Consider the following 26,790-nt stretch of genomic DNA (forward strand, 5'->3'; position numbering starts at 1 on the left):
ACTAACACATTGCCAACAGTCACACTTCTTATGTATGCAACATGTACCTAAAGCTGGAAAATTTGATGGTTAATAAGAAAGCATATTTAAAAAAACATTTGGTCATCTTTATCAACATCTAATTAAATCATTTTTCAGTGTGGCTATTTCTTGCATTCCACTCATAATTACCCCCCCTCGTATTTATAATGCTGACATGTGTAATGCAATTGCTCCATTGATTTCAGCTGGAAGAGATTTCTTAACACCTCATTCAGAACTGTGAACATTAAAACAATAAAAATAAATAAATCCTCCTTTATTTATAATATTTGTATCCTTTGTTTCTAAAACAACTTTATCGTACATTGATTTACAAATCTATGCTATTAACTCTCTGGAATCAACTATTCCATAATAGGATATTTGTTACTGTTGTGTAGTAGAACCACTTTTAAACTATACTTGGACGAATCTATGAAAAGACACCAGTTGTCAGGTTTATGAACGTGTCCTAAGTGCAACATAAGCTCATCAATAATTGTGCAATAAACCAAATTATTTTTATCAATAAAGTACTGAGAAAGTTCTTTTGAAAGCCCAAAATTTTTGTATTTTTTTAAAAGTAAATACCAACCTTGTAGTCTTAACAGTCCTAACAGTTTAGCTTGATTTTTTGATAAATTTAAATCCAAGTCATTTAAATCACCTTATGATATAAGATGTGGCTTATTGGAAGACAATTCAAAATAAAAATCATTGTTGTCTTCTTCAGTACTGCGTGATTCTTCATCACTGCTTTTGAAACATACATTCACAGGTGGCTCAGGAACTGGAATAATTTCACTGTGAGGTACAGGCCTGATGGCAGATTGCAGTGAAGGATATTTTACAGTATGTTTAGATTTTTTAGAAATTTCAAGACACACTTGTTAAACAAAAGTAATAATCGGTTCCATGATCCTTTGGTTCACGCCAAACCATAGGTACACTAAATGGCAAAGCCTTCTGTGTACTTTTCCTCTTAAATATACAGAACAATTAGTGCATACTATATGAGGAGCCCACATCTTATCCTGATCACCAATTTTACACTGAAAGTAAAAATGATATGCTTTTTTAATTAAAGGTGTAATGTTTTTCTATTTGATTTTACGGTAAACTCACCAAATACATAACAAAAGGCATCCACATCATTTACACAATTTTGAGGCAATATGACATTGCACTGTTAACAGACTTAAGGCAGCAATAAGACTGAACAAAATTAATTTTTTCCTAAATCCAGTGCTTAATATAAACAACACAGCTGTGTTTTCAGCTACATGTGACCTGCACAGACATGATTGATCTTGTCCATGAAGGCTCACTCTTCAGTATTAGATATGATGTCATAATATGTGACTATGATATGATTTAATTCTTTGTCTAGTATTGTTTATTTATAGCTTACAAATTATGTTAACAAAGTTAAACAATAAAAAATGACTTAAGAAAATACAATATAGAAGCTTAAAATGCTAATTATATGTTGAAAAATGAAAAAAAAATGCTTTAAATAAAATTTAAATTTTTTTTCAAAAATGGTGGTCGATAGAGAAATTCTGAGTTTAGCATCATATTTGTTTTCAGCATCAAAAAACAGACTAAAATCATGTATCGCATGTTAGGAAACAAAAAATTATGTTTATCAGTGATGATTAATCTTCATCTGAATTAATTAATCTTTGTAACCCAAGATGGAAACTATTGTGCTAGTGGGTGGATGGCTCTACATAGTGAGTCTTAAATGATATCCTCTGGGCACCTGGGCAAACCCAATTGTATTTAGCTCTAGCCTCTGTACACATGAGCTCTGCAGAGTTGGTACTGTCTTTCCCTAATACTCGTGGGGCCAAAATTTCTACTCCTGAAATCATTCTCATGATAGTTGGTGATCCATCTGAACAAACCACCAATACTAGTCTTGTGAAAAGACTTTGCTCAGCATTATCTGATGAAGATAGCAGTCCCATAAAAGATAATAACTTAAATTGTGATGCATCCCGTCTACAATTTAATAATATTAGATTTGTAGTTCTTCAAAATAATTAGGAAGGTTCATAGGAAGCTTCCTAATTTTCTGAACTATGATGCTTCGTTAGGAAGGTTCATAGTCCTGCCTTTCCTGATCAATAAAGTAATAACGGGTTCAAGTGTTTCACCGAAAAAACATCAGGAAATTAAGAGACGGATTGATACTATTCGAGACATTTAGTGACGAGCAAACTTGATCTCTCTTATGTCTCACCCGTATGGGCGGTATTAATATAAATACAGTATGCCACAAAACTTTGAAAAATTGTTTTTCGTCTGAATTGCATTTGGAAAAGTTGTTAATCTAAAAAAAAAAACAAACAACTTTTATTTAAACAATTTTCTTGTACGACTTACCATTTTGGAGCTGTAGCTTGTGAAAGTGTGAAAATGTTGTGAATTGGGCACGTGTTCAAAACCGGTCTAGTCGTTTACAACATTTTTACAACTTCAGCGCCACCTAGTATTTCAATTTCAAATTATATGGAATAACTTCAAAGACATTAATTGTAGAGAAGAATGTCCTCTACATTTTTTGTTTGAAACACTTTTCTCTAAAATGCATAGATTCAGAGAAAAACGCATTTCAAAAACATTTTGAGTATTTCAAGTTTTTCAAAAATCTACGGGAGGGGGATGTTAAAAATCTGGAGTTAAGCTTCCCTCATCACCCTTAACGCATGGACAAAAGATCAATCGGTAGATAAGGATTTTCAAATACAGCCTATTATGATGACAAATTGCCTGTACTATTACCAGCCTGCAATATTGCTCTTTTACATCCTTTGTTAAGTCAATGACAGTCTTAGTCTCAACATTACTTGTTCTTTTGTAGACTGTTCTAAGACTTCTTCTACTGTACCAGAGCAATTTTCTAAACCAAAAAAAAATTGTATTAAAGGAAACATGCTTTGATGAAGTACTTTAATTCTGGCTCAAAAGAAAACTTTCACATGCTCTGGACCTCTAGATCAGATTTCCACTAAGCATTCATTTTTACGTCAAGAAGTTCCACAAATATAATTTTAATAGTTTAGTTTTGTAAGGTACCTTGTAACTAAAACAGACAGAACATGACAAAATAAACAATAAAAATAGATCAGTAATAAAATATTTAATCAAATTTATACCTTAAAAATATAAATTTCTTTTTTTGTTTCAAACAACAGTCAATAAATTCTCACTAGTTAGTAGGTTCATTTAAGTAACCTTTACATAATATATACATATAATATATATACACATTCACAAACACATGTTAAAACTTATTGTCTTCTTCACATAAATCAGTTAAAAATTGATTACTATTGCATACTCTGTCCCATAATAAAACAAAGCATGATTTCATTTAATCATCACATGTGAAACAAATGTATTAAAAAAAAAATAAAATAATGCAAACATTTAATTTTTGTGCTGACAGTTAGTAAATTTGTTCACATGTAATTGATAATATAACATAATGTTATCTAACAAAATTATATATTTACATTTAATATTATTTTAATTAAAAATATAATAATACAATAACAAATGGTAAAATAAAAGAGTTCGTACATTTAATTATAACTAAAAATACTATCTATAATTTTTGTCTCGTGATAAATAAAATACAGCTTTGGATTTCTATTAAATAACTATTTCAACAATTTCTAATGTTATATATACAGATAAATTAATACATATACATACAATAAACAAAAAACTAACCTAATGGAAAAAAAAATTAACTTTTATCACATTATTCTCAAATCAATTACAATAGACTTCCTCTTCTTAAGTCTCAGTTTATCCAATTTTCTTACCTGACAGTAATTATGACCTACGCCTGACTTATTACATTTATTTTTTATAACCATAGTGTTATAAGTTTGAAAAAATTATTGTAAAAAATCAAGTCTACCGAATTGAAAGCTGTTCACTGTTACAAATTTTATTAAGAAGCATTTTAAATAACAACAAAAAGTTATTTAAATTTTTCTGGAAAAATATGACACTGATGTTGAAGGGATATAACGAATGTTATAAGTCACATCTGGGTTGTTAACTGCACAGTAAAAAGTTTTTAAAAAGTCATAAAATGAAAAATTATAAGTTCTATTATTTTTTGAAAATGTTCAATAAATATTTATTATACAGTTTAGAAAAATTTTAATTTTTTATACATGTTTATTGAAATTGTATGTTTTTACTATAAAAAATGTTTTACAATTAAATGCATGATTTAAAAAAATAGTACACACTTTAAACGTATAAAATAAATATACCTCAGATATTTCATTAATCTTTAATATATATTATTTTAATTTTAAGAAGTATCATGCATGTGATGTGATTTATATAGAGAAAAGTAGCATGATGTAATGTACAGATGTGTCCATAAGTGTAAATCCTATTATAACAAAAAAATCTTAAAAATAAAATAATAAACTGCAATTTATGTTTATAAATTATTTTCAGGTATATAAGTACTATTTAAAGATTAAAAAATAATATATTGAGAATCTGTTTTTAAATAGTTATTCAATTATCGCTAGCTAGTATTAACTTTTTGGTCCAATTTTTGGTTTAAGCAACCTCGGGTTTTGTTATTAGAGAAGTGATCAAGAGGAAGTCTACCGTATCAGTAATATAATCATAACAGACATTAAAAACATGTTAAAATTTATACAATTATAATGTAAGTGCAATGTAATTATCAGATACCTTAAATCAAGATTTCTAAATATAAACAACTACAATATCATTCTACTGAAACATCACCAAGATAATTTATAATTCTAAGAAAATTATTACTTTTAAATCAAAGCCAACTCCTGAAATGTCATACTAGTAATAAAAAAACACACACTGCAATTTTAAAATGACAAACATTTTATGGTGGGTGCATACATTTTGTGTAATGGAAAATTAAAAAAGAATAGGTAAAAGATAATAACAGGCACCTAGCGCAGATATTAAACTTGTTCATTAGAATGAGCAAATAGCTTTATTTGAGGATGTACCTAAGGGGTAAGTATTCCTCGTCTGATACCCCAGGTGATTTATAGCTTAACAGTATGTACTCTTTTTTTTTTTGAGTAGTAACATTTGTATTATTTATAATATATCATTTTTTTATCGATTCAAATATGGGATCACTACACAAAGACGATATTAAATTAAAAATGCAGCTAATATATTTTAAAACTATTAAAAGATGGTTGAATTTAAATATTAATGTGGTTTTAAATAATATTAAAATAAAAATTTTAGATTGATTATGATACACTACAGAAGAATAAGATTAAATCCATCCTACAGTTTATGTTGTTCAGTGATACAGAAAAAAAAAATTATCGCTAATATCCAATTAGAGATTTTGGCTTTGTTTATACATAAAAAGTTAAAATAATTCCAAGTCATTCCAAAGTTTTCCATTTAAAAAAGACTTTTGTATAGCTGACTAGAATGATAAGAAAAATGATTGAAGGATTTATTTTTCCATTAAAAAATTTAATGTTCAGAGTATATAACTTTTTAGTCTACATAATGACATATTTAAGACCAACAAGACATCCGTTAAACTACTTAGAGGTAAAGAAACATCAGTCACGAATAACAAAATTACAAATTTAGATGTAGTTACAGAAATTTAAATTCAAATTATCCAAAAAAAACATCAAAATTTATTCCTATTTCTGCTCAAAAATTGACAATCAACTTTTTAATTTTTGCTATGAAGAAAAATTTCAAATATGAAATCAGAGTCAAAAGAATCTCTCCTACCAGACATCAGTGGTACTCATTATTTTTTAAATCTAAAATACACAATAAATTCATTTCTGAGTAACTTTGTATCTTGTTTTCATTTTTACAATACCAGAATTTTCATTTTAATGTTAAAAATGTTAATGATTTTTTTAAATTGAATTAAGAGTTTTTAGACAACGGGTGACAAGAGATTTTTCTCCTACAAAAGGGGCTCTGGCCAAGTGTATTTTACAAGAAAAACAACATTCTTAAGGAGATATTGCAGGTAGGTTAAAAATTTCTTAAATATCTGCATGTAGGTTGATAAAAGTTTGGCGCTGAGTATGCAGCCTTTTGTGTAGGAAGATGTGGTCGGAAGAATAAATTTAGTCCAAGAACAGAAAGGACACTAATTCAAATTGCTAAGAAAAACAGAGGAGCCACCAGCAAAGACTTGAAATGAGTACAACTGAATGTTTGTGATTCTTCTATATGAAAATCGATCACTGCTGGATTCCATGCACACTGTCCTCGAAAGAAGATTAAAATCACACATGCTATGGCAAAGAAGAGGTCTGCTTGAGCAAAAGAAATACAACAAAAATTTAGAAATTACTGGAGCAAGGTAAGAGATAATATGTTTCCTTTAATTAACCACAATCAGTAAATTTAAAGTTTCACTTTTCATTAAAATATGCAAAGAATATAGAAAAGTATTGACTAAAATTTTAACAGCACAGCTGCCTTAGAATTTTTTTTTATAAGCTGAATTGTGGGGTTTGTAATGTACTGAAGGATATTTTTATCTTTCAGGTTTGTTTTTCTGAGGTATCATGTGTGCTATTGGAAGAAAGCAGCCAGTATATATGATGATGAAAAATTCTGCGTAGCACAAACAGTCAAACATCCTACCCGGGTGATGGTTTGGAGTGTAATGTCAGCTCAAGATACAGCTTTATACATTGTAAGGGATACGATGAACCAGTATCAGTAGAAAAAAGTACTGAAAATAGATTATCACAACAGAAGGACCAGTTCCCAAATAATGACTTCATATTCATGCATGGTGTACCGTGCCATAAAGCAAAGTTTGTAACAAAATATTCTATTTAAGTCAAAACAATAAAAAAACCATGCCATGGCCTGAAGTACTCTAAATATTAGCCCTACAGAGATCCTTTGGTCCATTGTGAAGAAGAGACTGAAGAAAATTAGCATTACAACAAAGGTCAATCTAACAGCAAAACTTTTTAAAATTTGGTACCATGATGGCAAAATCTCTTGAAAAAAAATTTGTGGAAAGCACGCCAAAACGCATCAATCTCTCATAAAAAGCAAGGAAATGCATACTAAATGTGTCATTATTTTTTAAATAATGAAATATTAGAAATATTTCATTGATGTTATATGTTTTTATTATTCAAAAATTCTCAACTTATTCTAATAATTCTCATACCTCTGTATATACACATAATAATAACATTATAATATTATCTCTTTTACATAAAATTTCCTCAAGTAAAGTTTCTCCAGTAGACAAACAATTCCATGTTTAGACTGGTTCACTATGAAAACATATGGATGGAATATTTTTTTCTATATTCAGAAAACACCCTTAAAAATGTCATGTGCAATTAAGTAAATAAATTTAAAAAAATCTAAAATAAGGAAAAAATACAAGTTACATTGATAAATTCAGAAATTTTAGGGGTTTCATGTAAAAAAAACTACATACTTCATTTAACAGTATATACCCTCCTTAATCTTTTCAAAAAACCTGTGGGGAACAAGAACTCATTATAATAAATCAAAGAATACCAATCACTATTCAGATTTATGTCATTAAAACAATGACCTATAAACACAGAGAAAAATAAATAATCATCTCAATGTTTATAGGAAATGTGTACATGGATAAAATTCTAATTTATTACCATTACAATAACATAAAATATTTCATATTTTTATTGGTTCACATGTTTTTTAATATATCATTCTTTTTTAAAAACAAAAATAAATTAATAATTTATAACAAATTTCATAGTCTGATAACAGTTGATAAATTATTCTCTAACAGAATACATAAAAAATAATTAAAATAACCGAGTGGATAATGAAAGAAATGTCGACTGTATAAAATGCTAATTAACGGTTTTAATTTAAAACGAAACATGTTATACTTCTTAGTAATACAAAGATCTTCAGTTATTTTTATGAATGTATTGCGTAAATGGAATGAACCAAAGCAAGACAATTATGTAAGTTGTGTACTTGTGTACTGTTAATAGTAATTAATAGTTTTGACCTATTATACTCACATTTATAATAGGTCAAGCATCATAAATGGATTATGGACATCTATAAAAATTACAAAGCTCAACTGCGATATGAAAGTTCATGTTTTTTTTTTATTATGACTCACAGGTCTGGTGAGACACACTTCTAGAGCCTACAGTTTAAAACGTAATAAATTAATTTTAAACTTCAATATTGAAAGGGGAATAAAAGTTGAAATATGTCTATAACCTATACAACTTCTTGATTTCATTTTTTCCATTTAATAGTTTTTAGGTCTAACACAAATACTGACTATGGGAAAAAGCTGTGAGTAGTATTATTTGGATTATGACATAATAATGATATAAGTAACAGCTCTATATAACACAAATAACTAATATATCCAATTCCTCAACCTTACGCACATTAACCTACAAAGAGATGGTTTGTGACCAATATGTTTTCTTCTCCAAAAAAAACACAAGACAAGAGTTCGGATTTCAAGAAATACACCATTAAGCAAAACATATTACATATATATATTTATTTTTTCAGACATTTTATCATATCGAATAATATAATTAATTAATTATAATACTGAAACCACCAGATAGTCAATTAAAAGTAACAACACTTACCTACTGGAGCACTTTCAAAGTTTTTACTTCATTATCAGCAGTTTAATATTAGAAAGTACACATCTATTACATCAGCATATGATGCCTTGTCATTTAAAATTTCCTTTGTATACCATGGTATGAAAGTGAATGTTAATTCTTATTAAAATATTTTATTATGATAGCATTTATACCAATTTATATAATGAACTATTGTATTCTGTTTATTCAAGAGTTTATATTTACTTTTAAATTTACATATTACCTACATATGCATACAACTTAATATTATATATACCATATTATAATAAAATAATAATTACATATACATATATAAAGCAAAACAAAACCAGCAGAAAGAGAAAAAAGTTCAGAAAACCAATAATGGCCTTATTACTCCTGTTCACATGATTAAGGAATTTGTATCTTACATACAAATTAATGAATTTTATAGTCAAACCTTTCTAAATCAAATATTTCTTTTGTTCTCTTGAAAAGTCCTCTTTAAATAGAATTAAATCACCTCCTTTACTTGAAAATTTTGATGACTTGATATACATATTATTTCTTTGAAGAAAACATTTTTTTAAATGTTTTCAATACACTAATTTTTCTTGTGGAATTTAAGTTTTATTTCATTTTAAAATTTACAATTCGATTACATACATTTTGTGTTTTCTCACTCCTTTTTTTTTAAACTTTGATACGTAGACCTACTGTACATTTTTAATAGCCGCATTTTATAATAAGCGTACAGGAGAAACATAAAGTATTATCTATCGTTGATAAAATAAAGATTATAGAAGAGGTAAAAAAAAGTCATGGCAGGTACAGAAAAATGTAAACTTTTTTTATTGGAAAATCTGCCAAACCTAGGTGTTTCAAGAACACATAATTTCTTCCAGTTACTTATGCTGCAAACAAAAAAGCATGAATGACGGTTGAATTATTTTCAGAACAGTTAATTAATCTAGACAAAGATATGGCGAAACATTTTGTTACTTATGGATAACTGTATTGCGCATGATATTCCACCATTGAAGAACATTACAGTAAAATTTCTGTCTGCTAACACATCAAAACTCCAAACCCTTAATCAAGGAATTATAAAAAATTTTAACTCTCTACAGAAAAGAAGTGGATGAAATTATAGCAGGTATTGAAGATGGAAGGAAGACATGTATAAATATGTTACAAGCTGTACATTTTGCTGACAGTGTGGAGGAATGTCTGCCCAGAAACAACTGTTAAGTGCTTCAAAACTTGTGGATTTTCAGCTGGATAAAAGCAAGGTGAATTTGTAACCCTTTCTCAATTGAAGAAGAATGGAATGTAATTTGTAAAAACTTTAACATTAGTATGAAAGAAATTTCATTTGACTTGTTCACACACTTTGTTGATTATATTGCAGTTAGTATCACTCCAGCGATGATATCACTGCATCTGTATCACATTCAACCATTGATAAGGATTCCGATGAAGACGAAACGGAACAAGTAGAAATTACAATTACAGCAAAAGACACAAAATCAGCAATAAATAACCTTCGAACATTCTTCAGAAGTTCAAGTGAAGTGTATTTAGTACATTAGTGAAGATTGAAAATGCCCATGATTATCAAATCTGCCAGAAGAAAACTAAAAAAAAAATTAAAAACTTTTTTCAAAGAAGTAATTGGTATTGTACTATATTTCTTCTTTTTTTTAATTTTTACATAATAATGTACACATTTTATATTTTCTAACTTAATTTAGTACTGTAGTACATTATTATAGATTAACATAAATTTTTATTAAATTATGACATTTTTCTGTACAATCTTTAAGTTACCTCTCTAAATAGAAAACTCCCTAAATCAAAAAAAAAAAATTGTTCCTTTGAGATTCAACTGTATATACCTTCCATAATATCATTGAATTTAGTTTCATATATATCACAAAGTTCAAGTTTATTAATAACAATGTTACTTTGAAATATATACTTCACAGGTTTACCTTGTTAATAAGAAATATTATAATTATTTTTTTTATGAAATGTATTGAAGATTTTTAAATGAAATATAATTTTTAAGGAAGTTAGGTTTAGTTTTATTACTGCGATTATTATTTGTGATTTTTACAGACTTATTTTTGTTATTTATCTATTTCCTATGTAATTTATCAATGGAATTATTATTATAATCATTTACATTTGCAATGCCCTTTATGTTTTCAATTTCTTTATTTATGTTACACAAGGTGGTTTTACAGTATAAATGAAATTAATACATTATTCTATAGGGTAAACTAAATTCGTTCAGGTACGATAAATAAAGTTGTTATTTCCATAATTAATCAACAGTGACAAAGGCCTGGGCCAATCAGGATCTTTTTCATCGTCATCACATCATTATCATTGTCATCAAGTGAACAGGAGTAATGAGGTCATTATTTGTTTTTCTGAACTTTTTTCTTTTTTTTTGCTTTTGCTGCTAGTTTTGTTTTGCATCTAATTCTTTACTTAATTTATTAACAGTTGATCTGAGGTTTTCAACTTCTTGACGTAATGAATTCATTTGCTCTAATTCTTCATTTTGTATTTTGAGAATAAAATAAATAAAGAAATAGAATTTGCAATTTCCTAAAGAGCATTGGAAATATAAATGGTTATAATTTCATTGATAAATTACATAGGTAATAAATAAATAAATAAAATTAACTCTGTAAAAACCACTCTTTAAATCACAATAATAAAATTAAACCTAACATAATTGGGAGGACTATTGGCTATCATATAATTAAATATTTTAATACGGAACCACATTTATGGAAGTATCGGAGCTTCCTGGAACTTTAATACTTTCACTACAAAAATCCAACCCACGAAAAACATCTACTTTAAACACTTAATGTAAATACACTCATACCAACAGGCAAACTTAAATAACTTACAGATACACTAGACAAACATAACATCAACATCTCTTCGCACTGGAAGAAACAAGATTCAGAGATGAATTACCCATAGATAATGGGAACTATAGAATCTACAAAGGAAAACCAGCCATCAAGAACAGCATCAGAGCAAATGTCCTAGAAACAGCATTCATAGTAAAGAAGAACATAACAGAAACTATCACCAACTTCTCATTGCCCTCGAAAAGAATATCAACTATATTGTTCAAATCAGTAAATAAAGCTTACACAATGATAAATTCACACGCCCCAATAAACAGAGATAAAAAAGTCGAGAAACATTGGGAACTCTGAGAAGAAACAACAACAAAAATCCCCTAACACAATGCCAAAATACTAGTTGGCGATTTCAATGCCCAAATCGACATGAAAAAGAAACATAGAAAAGCTGTTTGAGGATGCCCCAAATGAACAAATAGAAATGGAGAAAGACTAATTTCCTTCTGCAGAATGTATAACCTAAAACTAATATCAACATACTTCAAAGCCCTCCCAAGAAAGAACAAAACAGTTGGACTGACCACAGTGTTCGGTAATTTTGAGTCACATCAGTCTGCTGCAACTGGCAGCCCCAGCTTTTATGACAGTCACTATTAGGCCAGGCTGACATATAGGGAAGGTCAGCTTACCAGCTTTAAGTATTCCACAACTTACATGAAATAGTGATTAATATTAGAGTGATAATGGACAGAAATTATACTACTGCATTACCACAGACTGGAAGACGGTTCCAGGTTGGAACTGTCTTTCAACAACAGGTTGTTGGAAAATGGAATCATTATGTCAAGTTGAAAACCTCAGATCAACTGTTAATAAATTAAATAAAGAATTAGAAGCCAAACAAAACCAGCAGCAAAAGGAAAAAAAAGAAAAAAATTCAGAAAACAAATAATGAACTCATTACTCCTGTTCACATGATTAATGAATTTGATGATAATGAAAATGATATGGATGATAATCCAAAAGATCCTGATTAGCCCAGGCCTTTGTCACTGTCTAATAATTTGTTTAATACTTTGTGTATATTGTTAAGATATAAAAATCTATATAGATAAAAATGTAAATGTTCGTTTGTTCAAAATCTTAAATCTCAGAAAGTTCTTCACCGATTGCTTTGAAATTTTGATACAATGTTGCATTCGAATATGCGCATGTTTTTATATACCTAAGACGTCATACCTGTGACAGGTAAAAACATGCTTTTTTGAAAACCAGTGCTATCTGTTGGACGTAAAAGCAACACACGCTATACTAAATATTTTATGATCCATTTCAATGTTTCCGATACATGTGTCCGCTATAGACAAAAAACACTGTTGGACTGATTTACACATGGGGAAAAGGAGAAAGGGAAAAATCAAAATAGGTAAAAGGAAAGAAGGGAAAAATGGAATAAAGAAAAACAGGAAATGGAAAGGGGAAAAATGGGTAAGGGGAAAGAGGAAGGGGGAAAGGAAAATGTGAGAAAGAGAGGGGGAATGGGAGAAAGGGAATGTGGTAAAATAAAAATGGGGATAAAGGAAGGGAGTAAAGGGTAAAAGGGAAAGATTAAATTTTGTGAAATTCCATAATGTTCATTTTGTTAATGTTTCATCAAACTTTCAATTGTGTTCATTTAATCTATATACATACTCAAATCTAGCAATAGTGAAGTATTGCTGAGTCTGCTAGTTATAAATAATACATTAAAAAAATGAGACAATTTTCAAGAATTTCCACAAAATCCAAAAAAATTAAAAATGAGATAATATAGTTAGTGTAACAAAAAAGTAACTATAAAAACAGATTTATGAGTTTTGCACAATTAGTTAACATGTAATTTAACAATTTTATTATTCAATGAGAACTAAACTGTAGCAGATGTAGTAAAAATTAATACAGCTTTTAGCAATGCAGTTTATAAGGCAGCTGAATAAAAACAGTGATCACTTGTAAGTGTTGACTTTGCTGACAAGTACTGTTTTTTATGTAAACATTTTGCTTATGTGTAATCAGCTGGTTTGGGTTGAATAAATGTTTACTTTTGAGCAAAATTACACCTTGGAAAAATGTGAGCAACCTTTGAGTGATGTCTTTAAAGTAATCTGTTGTATCTTAAGTGTAAAATTTAATTGTTATGCAATATTCCATGATTCACTGCTCATGTTATCGGCACACTCTGTAGAAGTGAATCATTTGTTTGTATAGCAAATTTAGTTTTGTTTTGTATAGCTGAAAGAAGTTTTGTAATAGGAGATTTATAGTTTAACTTTTAATTCAGTAAAAACATGACAACAGCAAATGAAGAGTGTAAACTGGTGCTATCAGACCAAATGATGTTTATAGAAATTTATTAATAAGACTGGCAAACCAGTAACACTTTTACAATTAAAAAACAGTCTTAACAATATGAAAACAATTGTAAAAAAATCTGATGTCACCACAACTGGCAATAAACCAATAAAACTGAATGAGTGGGAAAAAATGATGCTCAAAATTTTAATGTCTGAAGAGAACCCAGTCTTCTCTAAAGCAGAAGGTGCCCTAGCATGTGGAATAGCAGACAACGGAATACCAAGTAATTCAGCAGAGGTGCCTAGCGAAATGAATGCTGAATCTTCAGAAGAAAGTGCAGTTTCTTTATACTCTTCTAGAAAAAATATTCAAGCATCAGAGGTTAAAAAAAACAATGTTATGGAATCAAAAATGAAAGTGATAAAACAGCTGCATTAAAAACTTAGCAAGGCACTCAATCCTTTCAGGTTTTTTGGCTGGTTTTTATTTGTTTTGTTAATTTTTATTCATATTTTGTAATTGTTTTACTTAAAATAACCTGATTATCTTTTTGTAATTTTACAAACAAGGGATTTCAAAGAAACAAAATTGGAATTTTGCATTTCTTTAAACTTCTTTATTATATAAGTTTTTGTTTTGTTTTGCAAACTTTTATTTATACTTTACATTATTTACTTTTTAATACAGTTATTTAAAGAGTGAATCTGTAAGATGAAAATAAAGACAGGCGAAAGGTTTGGGATTGTTAATAGTTCATTAAATATTTAATGTTGTTAATACATCGGCTCGTTTTTGTTCCCTCATGATGCTTATCTCATCATAGTCCTCAAATAGGCGAATTTGAACTAATTTGTCAGTCACCTTCACCGCAGGGATCGTTCAGAAATTCAAAATCATCGTTTAAATACTTTGAAATATTATACAATATTGCACAACAAACTACTGTTTTTGGTATCTTCTCTATAGGTACCCTTACAACATTCATTACGAATGGGGATCGCATTTTCAACTGTCCAAACATTCTTTCAAATGTCACTCTTTCTTTGGAATGGAGTTAGTTGAAGAGCCTCTGTTGTCAATGTTGTGGTACTTGAAATGGTGTTAAGAACTAAGGAGCTATACCATAAACAGTGTCTCCTAGTAAGCAATATCTTCCATTAAACTCAGATATTTTTCTGTCCACTGCACTCTCTAAATCCTACTATCATGCACACTCCCCAGCCACTGTGCATCGATGCTAGTGAACCTTTTGTGAATGTCACAAGCAGCTTGGACATTTATGCTAGTGAAACCTTTACTATTACTGTATTCTTCCATAAAACAGCTGGCCTTTTTTATGTTGAAGTGCGTAGAGTTGAGGACAACAATAGTTGCAAGTATTTAGAAACGTGTTCGCCAGCTTCTTGCTTCGTCAATTTCATTTGTAGTACTTGGAAATTTTATCCACTCATCTGCGTGCCTTAAAATTTGCTCAGATACGAAATCAAAAGTTTTCCATTATGTGCTTTTGTGTAGACCAAAATCACAAGCTACACTGCCAATCTGAAAACCTGGTACTCTAAACTAACAGCGCAAAAATACTTTCATCTTATCTCTTCGAGTTAATGCTCTGCCACGAATTTCATGAGTTTCTAGTAAGAATGTTTCGCATAAAAAATCAATATCTTCGCTTTCAAACCTTAGCAATTACTTACATAATCATGGACTTCTGCTTTTTCTTCTTCTATAGCATTTCACCTCATGGATGTGCATGAACGCAGCCACATTTGGACTGAATGAGCGTAGAAAGAAGTGCAAGTAATCACTCTGAAGCAATGCTGTAACCTAACTTTAAAATGAAGGACTGATTACTCAGAACTAGAAGTGTTGTCTTGTTTTTATTTAACCTGGTTAGAGTGATCACTCAGAAAATTTCAACGTTGTGAAGTATTCATTTGCAAGGAAGTAAACTCTTTTAATTAAGTGTTATCTTTTTATTCAACCCAGTTGAAGTGATTACTTAAAAATAGATCAATATGAGTAATCATTATTTTTATTTAAGTGCCTACAGCCAATGATACAACCAATATTTTCACTGATGATTGTATCATTGACCAATGATATCCAATGATACAGTATAACACAATGTAAATTAAGTATATTCCTTTAAATAAATGTAATGTTTATTATTAAATTCATAAATTGGCTACTAAATTCTATGCAAATTATTTATAAAACTAGCTACATTGATTAAGTCCATATTTAATACGAACATATAATAATATGGATATGTAATATATATGTAGAATTTTATATTTGTAGTATTATGTAATATAAATTTTGTTATACACACCACATTTGATAAAACCAACAAGTGATACAATTTTTACGATTACTTCATGATAACGATAATAATAATAATTATAATATTTTCAAACACTTTGCACCAATAGGCACTTGCTGCAGAAGGAAAATTATACAGTTGCCATAGTATAAGAAATCTAACATCTGAAAGTCTTACATATACACAGCAATAAATGTTTCTATACAAAAGAAATCAAAAAATCTTACGTGCAAAACAACAAATAAGGGAATAATAATTTAAAGATAAATTAATGTAATTAATTTTAATCAAATTTTCAAAGATTAATAATCTTTAAATTAATTAAATTAAATTAAAATTTATAGTTAACTGCCTTGAAATTTCTCTGGAGAGACTATCATTTTCAGTGATCTTGATTTGTAAATTGAAAAGCTGCCTTAAGAGGTAGGATAAAACTAATCAACAGCAAATAAAATAATTCACTTGATTAAGGTGTATGTTAAGTAATTATACACAAGAAGTGGCACAAAAACCTCCCATTTCGCTGCCATTGCTTCAACGCAGGTGGAGTGGAGAATTTTGATAGAGGTTTGTAGAGGTATATGGCTTACCATTTAACTATCATGATTTGAGCATGATGACATCACTGCTCCTCTTGATGAAAATTCAACACCAATGGAAAGTTTCTCTTTTTTATGATGATATAGTAAAGCACATAAAACATGAAACCAACAGATATGCAAGCACAACTGCTAAACTAAAACATACCAGTCGACTGAAACCCTACAGCATGTAGTTGAAATGGAGTACTGTCACAATCAAAGATTTGTACAGATTTTTTCCATCATGTTTCATATGTGTGAACTACATAAGGTTAATATACAATATAATGGAGTCAGGAGGCCTTCATTCAATCTAACTTTTAATCTAAAATAATGACCACAGACAGATTCTGTTCCATCTTAGGGATGCTTCATTTGAACAATAATGATAATCATATTCCTAGTGGGGAAGCAAATCAGGATCCACTCTTCAAAGTACAGCCTTATGTCAATATTTTATTAGAAAAATATAAAAAATTCCCTTACACATGGCGAAAATCTGACAGTTGATGAAGGGGTCTGTGCTTTTAGAGGTAGGCTTAGATACATTGTATATATGAAAAATAAGCCAGAAAAATATAGAATAAAAATTTATATAGTATCAGTCACAAAGCGGTTATGTTTAGGGCTTTGAAACCTATACCAGTTGTAAAGGAAATGTAGATAATACCACTATTGGCATATTTGAAAGACTTCTGTATCATTATTGTGAAAAGGGCCACACAGTTTGTGTGGACAGATTCGATTCGCCCCCAGTAGTACACAATTATTTGTGGTCCAAACAAACGCTTGCTGTTGGTACAGTGCAGACAACAGAAAACATATGCCTAAGGATTTGAAGATAAAAACGAACTGGCTATAGGAGAAATGAGCTTTCATCATTCTGATTACCTAGGTCTTTGTCAATGGAAGGACACCCATAATTTTATTACGCTGTCCACAAAACACGGTGCAACTTGATCTGAAGTTTTGATTAGAGCCAAGGGAGGAAGGGAGCTAAAAGTAAAACCAGATTCAGTGTTGGATTACAACATAAATAAGATAGGTATTGACAGGAATGATCAGCTTGTAAGCTGCTATCCTTTCAAGCACAAATCCCTAAAATGGTGGAAAAAGTTGTTTTTCCATCTCTTCATTCAGTCAGCTATAAAGCCTATATTATTTATTGAAAACTAAACAAAGATAACAGAAAGATGTATTTAGAAGAGTTTCTTACTCAAATGGTGAGAGTTTAGTAAATAAGGCAGGGGAAGAAATTCCAATACTGTCAACATCTTTCATTGAGATCAGATGATAGGGTGTCATTTTCCAAGGAAAATCCCTCTGACAGAGAAGAAACAATGTCCCTGCAGATCATGCCAAGTGTGTTGTGACCAGCACAAAAAAAATTAAGGGAAAATGAACAAGAAAAGAGACCAATATTTTATTGTCCTAATTGTAACATTGCTTTATATGTGCCAGAATGCTTTGAACTTTTCCTCACAAAAGCAAATTATTTATAAATGTTTTTTTGTAAAAATAATAGTAGTTTTTTGTAGTAGAATTAGGTATTTACTTGTATTTCAGTTTTATGTTGCAAAAATATTTTATAATCATTATAGAATAAAAATTATTAACAAGTTTCTAAAAAGTACAAATGTAAAACTTTTTTTGGGGATGTAAAAGGTATTTTTCAATTGAATATTGCTGTATGAGGTAAATAAATTAAAGCATACCATTTTAAATATAAATGTTCAACAAATTTCATATTTCATGAGTTAGTTGCAATTCAATCAGATAAGTTCTTAAATTTATAAGATTCATAAAAAAACCCGCAAAAATCACCAGTCTACAGGCAAAACCAGGATTTTAAAAGGTGAGTCTTCAATGTTATTATCAAAAAATAACAACTTAACCACCAAAACACAATAATAGAAAAACCTAAAATACACTAATACCAATACTTTACTTTCATAGGATCCCACATCATCAGTCTGTACACAATTCTATAATTACATCAACAGCTAACAAAAAAAAATAAATAAAAACTTAAAAATTTAGAAAACATAAACAATCCATTACTGCACTCCAGTAATGGTAGTGGAGTTGTGATGTTACAAATTTTGAGGTTCAATGTTTGTTTTCTAAATTTTTAAGTTTGCATTTTTTACTTTTTTTTTGTTATTTGTTGATGCAATTATAGAATTGTGTACTGACCCATGATGCAGGATCCCTAAGTCCCTATTACTAGGAATTATTGGTATTCCTTTTTTTGTTTAGGTTTTTCTGTTACTGTGTTTTGGTGGTTAAATCGTTACTTTTTTAATTTAATTAGCACAGTTACGAATATGTTTATAAATTATTTGCATTTTCAAAAAGTTATTATTAATGTATACATTAAATCTATATCTATCATAAATATAGGAACTAATTTTTTATAAATTGATATTTTAAAATAACAATAAACTCTATATATCCTACACAATATTATAAAATTACTCAACTGAATACCTGAAATAGTTTTCACATATAGCACACTTAAATCATTTACATCGGGTGAATTGAAAATAGATTAACAGTAGCTGGAGGAATAGGGTTTATGCATTTACTGTCCACCTAATTTTGGATCACCATGTATTACAACACCCACCAATAAAAAAATACAGTAGAGCACAATTAATTGGAACAGCAGCAGTAAAAAGCTCCTTCATTAAAAAGAAAACTTTTTACAGCGTAAGAAAATTGTTTTAGACTTTATTATATGTAATGAAGGGTTCTTCAAATTAATGAAAAATTAAATAAATTTAACATATTATTTGAAAAAGAAAAATAGGGTTTCTTGAAACTCATAACGGAAATGTAGCCAAGTATTTTGAAGGTCATCACCATGTAAATCATAATTACTGGTTGATTAACCTTTTCACGATATAAATTATTTATACTAAATTCAAAAATTAAAACTATATTTGATGAAACTAAATTAAACTACTAATTAAAATTGTAAAAAAAATTATGGCAGAGCATGTTTCTTTCTTTGAGGTTTAGTAATCAGAACTGCATTTAGTCCAAATTAACAACACTCCTCTGTAAATTCATTTCTAATATTTATCTGAAACATATGAATCAATAAAGATTAATACTAATACGTATGTATTTTTTTTTTTTTGCAGAAATTATCAAGAATCACCAAACCTGAAAAAATGTAGTTTTTCTTTTAGAATATTTCTCCAAATTTGCATATCTTTAATAAGCTGTTTTTAAGACACTTTCAAGAAGCTAAAAAAAAAATTCAAGATTTTTTTTAAGTTAAAGTAATGATTATTTCATGATGATAAAGCTTCAATCCTGATTGGAAGCAGTTAATCATTAAATAATCTTATAAAGAAGGATCTTGGTATAGAATTATTGTTTTTACTAAATTTTGTATAATAAAATATTACACAAAATACAAAAATTCTGAAAAACATTAAGAAACTTAAATAACAGTTTTTTAAACATTCTATTTACTCACAAAGAATATTACTCATTCACTGCAATCTTTCCCAATGACATAGAAAAATTCTGCCTCAGCAAATGGATCTAAAATGTTTGACTACAAATGAATGTGTCTTAATCCATTAATAATTCTATAAAAATAAATAAATAATTTATTTACAGAATGCAAAGCATAATTGATAAAAAATTCAACAGCACAAAATTTTCACGTAAATGATAAATAATGATTTTACCATTTCAACTTGAGTGTTTCAAAAAGACATTTTTAGAAAGTTAAATAATTTTGCTTGATAAAAGTTAGTGATTTTATTTAATTCTGAAATAATATTAACATCAACTAGCAGACAAAATTATTTCCAATAAAACAAAAATATATATATATGTGCACACATCAATAATTTAACATTTATAGACAAATATAAAAACTTAATTTAATTTTAAATATTCCTGAGCATTATATTGTTTTAAACAACAATTTTAGTTACTTATTTTTATAACTATAATACCAGTACAAAAAAAAATTAAGTACAACATAATACTTCCTTATATTGCCACTTTTTGTCAAGTGGCAAAATCCAAAACACCACTCACTCCTTAACAAATAATGCAGTTTTTTATAGAAAAATCATGACATAATAAAATTAAAAGAATATATATTTATATATTCACAGGAAGAAGTAAATAGTGATCATGAAGAAGATTGTAAGTACATGTAATAAGTACATAGCAAATCACAGAATAAGTAGAAAACTATTTTGCAAGACACAATATGAAAATGTAGAGGAAATCTTCAAAAAGAAATAAATCATGCTGATTTGATAAAAATAAAAAACTGAGGAAGACAAAGCTGTCATCAGGATACTGACAATAATTAGACAAGTAAAGGAAAACTTATGTTCTTAAATTTATGAAACAGTCCAAAGTAAAAAAAAGTTTTATTTTCTGTAGTATGTAGCATTTTTGAAAAAAAATAAATAAAGAAAGAAAATAAACTAATGAAGTGTCCACTGGAAAAGCAAACCTAACTCATACTACAAGGCATGTTTTTAAAGTAAGTACAGTTTTGAAATTCCGCCGCTGCTAAGCTGTAGTTGGCATTCTACATATGTGCACTGTGTACTCGCATCTGTTAGCAAGCCACAGATGTTATTACAGAAATATTCGACTGTGTTTACGATTGTTTGTGAGTATTTAAAATGCCTCCACTGATCGAGAATCCCGCCGACTGTGAAATACATGGTGTTTCGTTTTCTTAATGCTAAAGGCATGAAAGCGGCTAAAATTTATTGTCAGATCAGTGAAGTGTATGAAGAAAACATTATGAGCAATGGAATGGTACGGAAATGGGTTACAGCTTTTAAAGATGGCCACCAGAATGTTCATGATGAGGAACGGAATGGACGACCTTTTATCATTACTGAAGATTTGGTGCAGAAAGTTGACGAAAAAGTGAGAGAGAACAAACACTTTATGATTTCTTCGCTATCTGAAGAGTTTCCTCAAGTTTCAAGAAGTGCTGTCTATGAAATTGTGACCAACCGCTTAAATTATCGACAATGATGGTGTCAAAGCGACCGTGTTGCAGTGGTTATTAAGTCAGGTGACAGACTTCTATGATGATAGTGTTCAAAAGTTGGTTGCACGATACAAGTGCCGTATTATTGGTGGCAATTATGTAGAAAAGTAGATTAAATTATAAGCTTTCATGTAAAAATGAAATTGTTAAGAATAATGTACTTTATTTTTTTAATTTCAAAACTGTACTTACTTTTTAAAAACATGCCTTGAATTTATCAACTATTTTTTTATTCAACTTTATCTCTGTCAAACCGTCGTAATTAAATACATTCGTTTTGGCCTTAGTTATAATCTACAATTATATAAAATTAATTTTATAATTCAACTATGAAATTTACTATGTATTACCTATGACAATGATTAATTTGCATCATCTTCCTTTACTTCAGTTTTAAATGACATATTATCCACTGATCTGCTGAAGTTGTATGAACCTGTAAAAAAGGAACATTTTCTAAAAATTGCATTTCAACTTGGCTTACAAAATTTTGAGTGATAAAAATATAATACCATTAGGCTCTAAATATACAATTCTTTAAATATAATGTATACCTAACACATCAAGTATAATTTAATAATACTTTAACAAAATAAATTTAAAATATTTTTTTTTGTGCAGGATATAATTAAGTTACTTGTCTGAGAGTGATGCATAGTAAAATATCCCCGTTCTGTAAATTAATCTCTTCAGTTAACTGTATAATAATTAAGTAAAATTTATTTTATTTTTTTTATTCATCCTGCAACTTATGGACAGTGAAATGTGGCCAACTGAATGGTAATGATCTTAGTAACATTTTTTTGCGAGTTCCTGAAAGATTCAATAGTAGAAGGCTTAAGTGTCAAAAATTAAAGCATTAAAGTTAATAATTAATATTCTACAGAGAGAAATATAATTCATTAAAAGTGCTTTTTCAATGGGACTAGAAAATTAAACACAAAATAAGGAGTAGGTCTGGAGATAAAAGAAGCGTAATTAAGCATAAATGTTTGAAGGTTATCTCTATATCTCTGTCATTCTACTCTGATGATCAATAAAAAACAATTACAAACAATATAAATCTGAGAATGGTAATAAATTCTCTGTACTGAGAGATGAGTCAATTTTAATATGATATTTATAATGTAATGGAAAATAATAAAATGCCAACTATAGGTAATGAACTAGCTGGTATTAGTATAGTAAATAGCCCTTTCAAGTTAGGCTATTTGCAGATAGTTATAATAATAATATAACATTTACTTTGGTAGATATTTTTGATACAGGAATTTTCATCTGGAGGAATATGTAAGATTAGATGCTACGTCAAAAAATTTGTTGGAAAATAATGAATCTAGCATTTTTTTCTGTATACAACTTATTAATCTTACCTGTACGTATATTGTAGCAATGAGTTTACCATATAAATTTACTTGTCTACAAGGTGTTGTGTGAATGAAGAAATTAAAATAATATATCTGTAATTGCTTAAAATAGTCAATTTAGAAATATTAAGATTATTCATAGTAATGTAATGTAATATAGAGCTAAACACAAAACATGTAGCCAGCAGCAAAACAGTAAAGGTTAAATGTAGTTTAAATATAAGAAATGAAAATTAAAGTAAACATTAAATTCCAAAAGAAGTTGTCCTACTTGTTAATGAAAGAAAAATTCAGGAAACAGGGTGAGTAGCCCCAACAGCTGTCAATTTTGAAACAAACCTTTTGTAAATATGATAAATTTAGATTAATCCACTATAATGTTCAGTACTTTAGAAATGTAGAAGTGATGTGGTATATATCAGATAATGTTAAGGTTATTATCTTAGTTCTGATAGCATGTATATTCATGAGGATGAAGTAAAGGTTTATAGCACTAAAAAATTATAAGTTATCTTATTAATATACTTCGGCTGTTCAATTTTGGTAACTCAATTTTAGAAGATACCTGGCATGAGGCTATGGACAATTTGCTTTAAGGCGTTCGTTAGAGGCTAGCAATAGTAGCACGTAACCCACCGGGCTGGTCTAGTGGTGAATGCGTCTTTGCAAATCAGCTGATTTGGAAGTCGAGAGTTCCAGCGTTAAAGTCCTAGTAAAGTCAGTTATTTTTACATGGATTTGAATACCAGATTGTGGATACTACCGGTGTTCTTTGGTGGTTGGGTTTCAATTAACCACACATCTCAGGAATGGTCAAACTGGGACTGTACAAGACTATACTTCATTTATACTCATAACTACATGTCATCCTCATTCATCCTCTGAAGTATTATCTGAAAGGTAATTACCAGAGGCTAAATAGGAAAAGAAAAAAATAGTAGCACATACCCACCGGGTTGGTCTAGTGGTGAAAGCAACTTCCAAAATCAGCTGATTTCGAAGTCGAGAGTTCCAGCGTTCAAGTCCTAGTAAAGGCAGTTACTTTTATACAGATTTGAACAATAGATTGTGGATACCGGTGTTCTTTGGTGGTTGGGTTTCAATTAGCCACACACCTCAGAAATGGTCAACCTCACTCTGTACAAGACAACATTTCATTTACACTCATACATATCATCCTCATTCATCCTTTGAAGTAATACCTGAACGGTAATTCCCAAAAGATAAACAGGAAAAAGAAAAGAATAGTAGCACATGCGTATTTCATTCCGTAACTGGATTTGTGCTGTCAACATCAGTGTGTATACAGTCAGCAAAAGAAGTGAGATGCAAATTACCTTGCAATTGTGTTTATATTGGGTGTTTATATTGTGTTAATATTGTATATTTTACAACATAAATGTATTCTATTAATATCAAATTATAATTATGCCACCTAAAAAATCATGCAACTCTTTTTAATAATTATGATTATGATTGTACCGTCTGTAACTGACTGAGTTTTTGTCCTTGGTGAAAACACATGTGTATTACTCGTTTTAGAGGAGGTAATTTCATGATTTATAAGTATTATAAGTATATAGACAGGAGTACAAAAGTTGAGGTACATTAATACATACATTAGGAATATCTTAGGAATATCTAAGTACATCACACTAGTTTTGAAGACAACTACGACATATAAGTCCTACACATCTAAGGTAAAATTTTCTGAGTAAAAGAACTCCTTCATCTCAGACTTATACAGATCCTACAATGAGATGTGGATGCATTTTATACTAATTTTGTCTAGGTTATTAAGTTTTATTGTAAAATTTTGACCGATGAGATTAAAAAGAAACAGTATTAGTGAAAAACTGATTATAATGGACTGACAAAGAACCATTAAGCTATAATAAATTGGATTATAATAAATCTCTGAATTGGTTCTGTACATCAATTGATCATATACTTTCTAACATTGATAGGACTGTACTGCTGTTAAAAACAGAATAGAACATAATTGAACATTCAGGAAACCAAAAGTAGAATTGTAGCATTAGGTAGAAATAGAACTTGTGAAAATATATTCAGAAGGGTAGCCGAGGTTAAAAATACCACTCGGTATAGAAATAGACTAAATCTGGTAAATCAGGATAAAATTTTAGTGCAATATTTTTTTTTTTTTTATGTAATTAAAGAAAATGTTAATGTTGCAATCCTATAAAAACGTAGCACAAAATAATAGTTCAATGGAATAACATGTTATTTCAGCAAAATTATTTAATTTATAGAAGGTATGAGATGTGCAAAAAATTCTTCCTTTAAAATAAAAACCTCTATCTATAAATTCAATAAATTAAAAAAACTCAAATTGAAAGATAAAAAAAACTAATAGTAAGACTTCCAAGAATATCTTAAATAATTTAGGAAAGTTAAAAACTTTACTTATTACTTATTTTCTGATGAGGTTTATATTTAAGAAATTTACTTTAAAAAGGTGTCACAAACTGAACAAAAAAAAGATGATTTTTAGTCTATAAAATAAAAAGGAAAGTGAAAAGTTCTATAAAATAAAATTCAGTAACATTAAAGCATTGTATTCCAGGACCTCTTAATGCATTATTGCATCTAATTAATCATCGGTATTTAATCAATCACACCACAGAATACCCTTAAAAAAAATTTATAAAAAAACTCCCTGCAAACATCCTTGCTCTGCTATCAATCTTTGTTAAGATTCTGAAAAAATAATTGAAGTCAACTAATAAGGTCTTCAAACAAATAACTGCAATGGACATATAAATATGATACGAATAATTCCAAGTGATTGGTCAATAACACAGTTGCTCTAATACCCCAAATATAAAAAAAAATATTGATGAATAATGCTTAACTTATACTAAAACCTGCAAAAGTAGAAAAGTACAAAGATTAATTTTCACCTAAATTTAAATAAAATTAATTTAAATCTTGATTAACCAATACTGATTACATCATATAGCTAAATTAAGACAGTATAATCCCCAAAAAAATGTTTAACTTGCTGCAGTGAAAATATTATTATATTATTACTAAAATCAGTGACAGTTTATGTTAACATATGCAAATCAGAGAACTTTTTCGAAGTAACTGTCTCCAATGAATCTCCAAAATTTTCAAAGGGTAAAGTAGCAGTGATTCAGTGAAACCTAATCTCTTTTTAAAGAATTTTAAACGAAAATTAAAATTTTTAAAGTTTTCCCAATTTTTCCTTTTTATTTTCTTTGAATTTTTATTGCCACAAATTGATTTATCAACTTATACATATTTTAATATTACGTTGTAAATTACATTAATCTTATAGCTCAAATTATTAAAGAATATGTAAATGAAAAACTGAAATATAATGATGATAACCAATAAATTAATTTCTTCTTTTTTTTATTTAACATAAAAAACAGACATCAATATATTAGGAGTGAGAAAAAACTGTAGTTAGTGTAATGTCAAAATAATATAGAGCAAAATAATATATACTGGATTACATTCACCTGGGATTACCAACATGCCAGGGCTCATTTTACTTAAGCAGGGTAAAG

At 28.8% G+C, this 26,790-nt stretch overlaps 1 protein-coding gene across 4 annotated transcripts in view; it reads right to left on the reverse strand.

Moving 5' to 3' along the window:
* Positions 1-3,150: 3,150 nt before the first annotated feature.
* The window catches only part of LOC142323660 (orphan steroid hormone receptor 2-like), a 63,143-nt gene continuing 39,503 nt past the window's right edge, over positions 3,151-26,790 (reverse strand). Inside the window, exons 11-12 of one of the 4 annotated variants that reach the window (XM_075363706.1) lie at positions 22,214-22,299; positions 3,151-14,264 (exon numbers count right to left, since the gene is read on the reverse strand). In XM_075363706.1, the coding sequence (XP_075219821.1) occupies positions 22,226-22,299 (74 nt within the window). In that variant the 3' untranslated portion in view covers positions 3,151-14,264; positions 22,214-22,225. Of the gene's footprint in view, positions 19,902-20,643; positions 22,300-26,790 lie in introns of those variants that run through there. The other 3 variants (XM_075363704.1, XM_075363707.1, XM_075363705.1) reach the window with 3 other exon arrangements.

This window comes from Lycorma delicatula, chromosome 4 (assembly GCF_047948215.1).
Source record: "Lycorma delicatula isolate Av1 chromosome 4, ASM4794821v1, whole genome shotgun sequence".
NCBI lineage: Eukaryota > Metazoa > Arthropoda > Insecta > Hemiptera > Fulgoridae > Lycorma > Lycorma delicatula.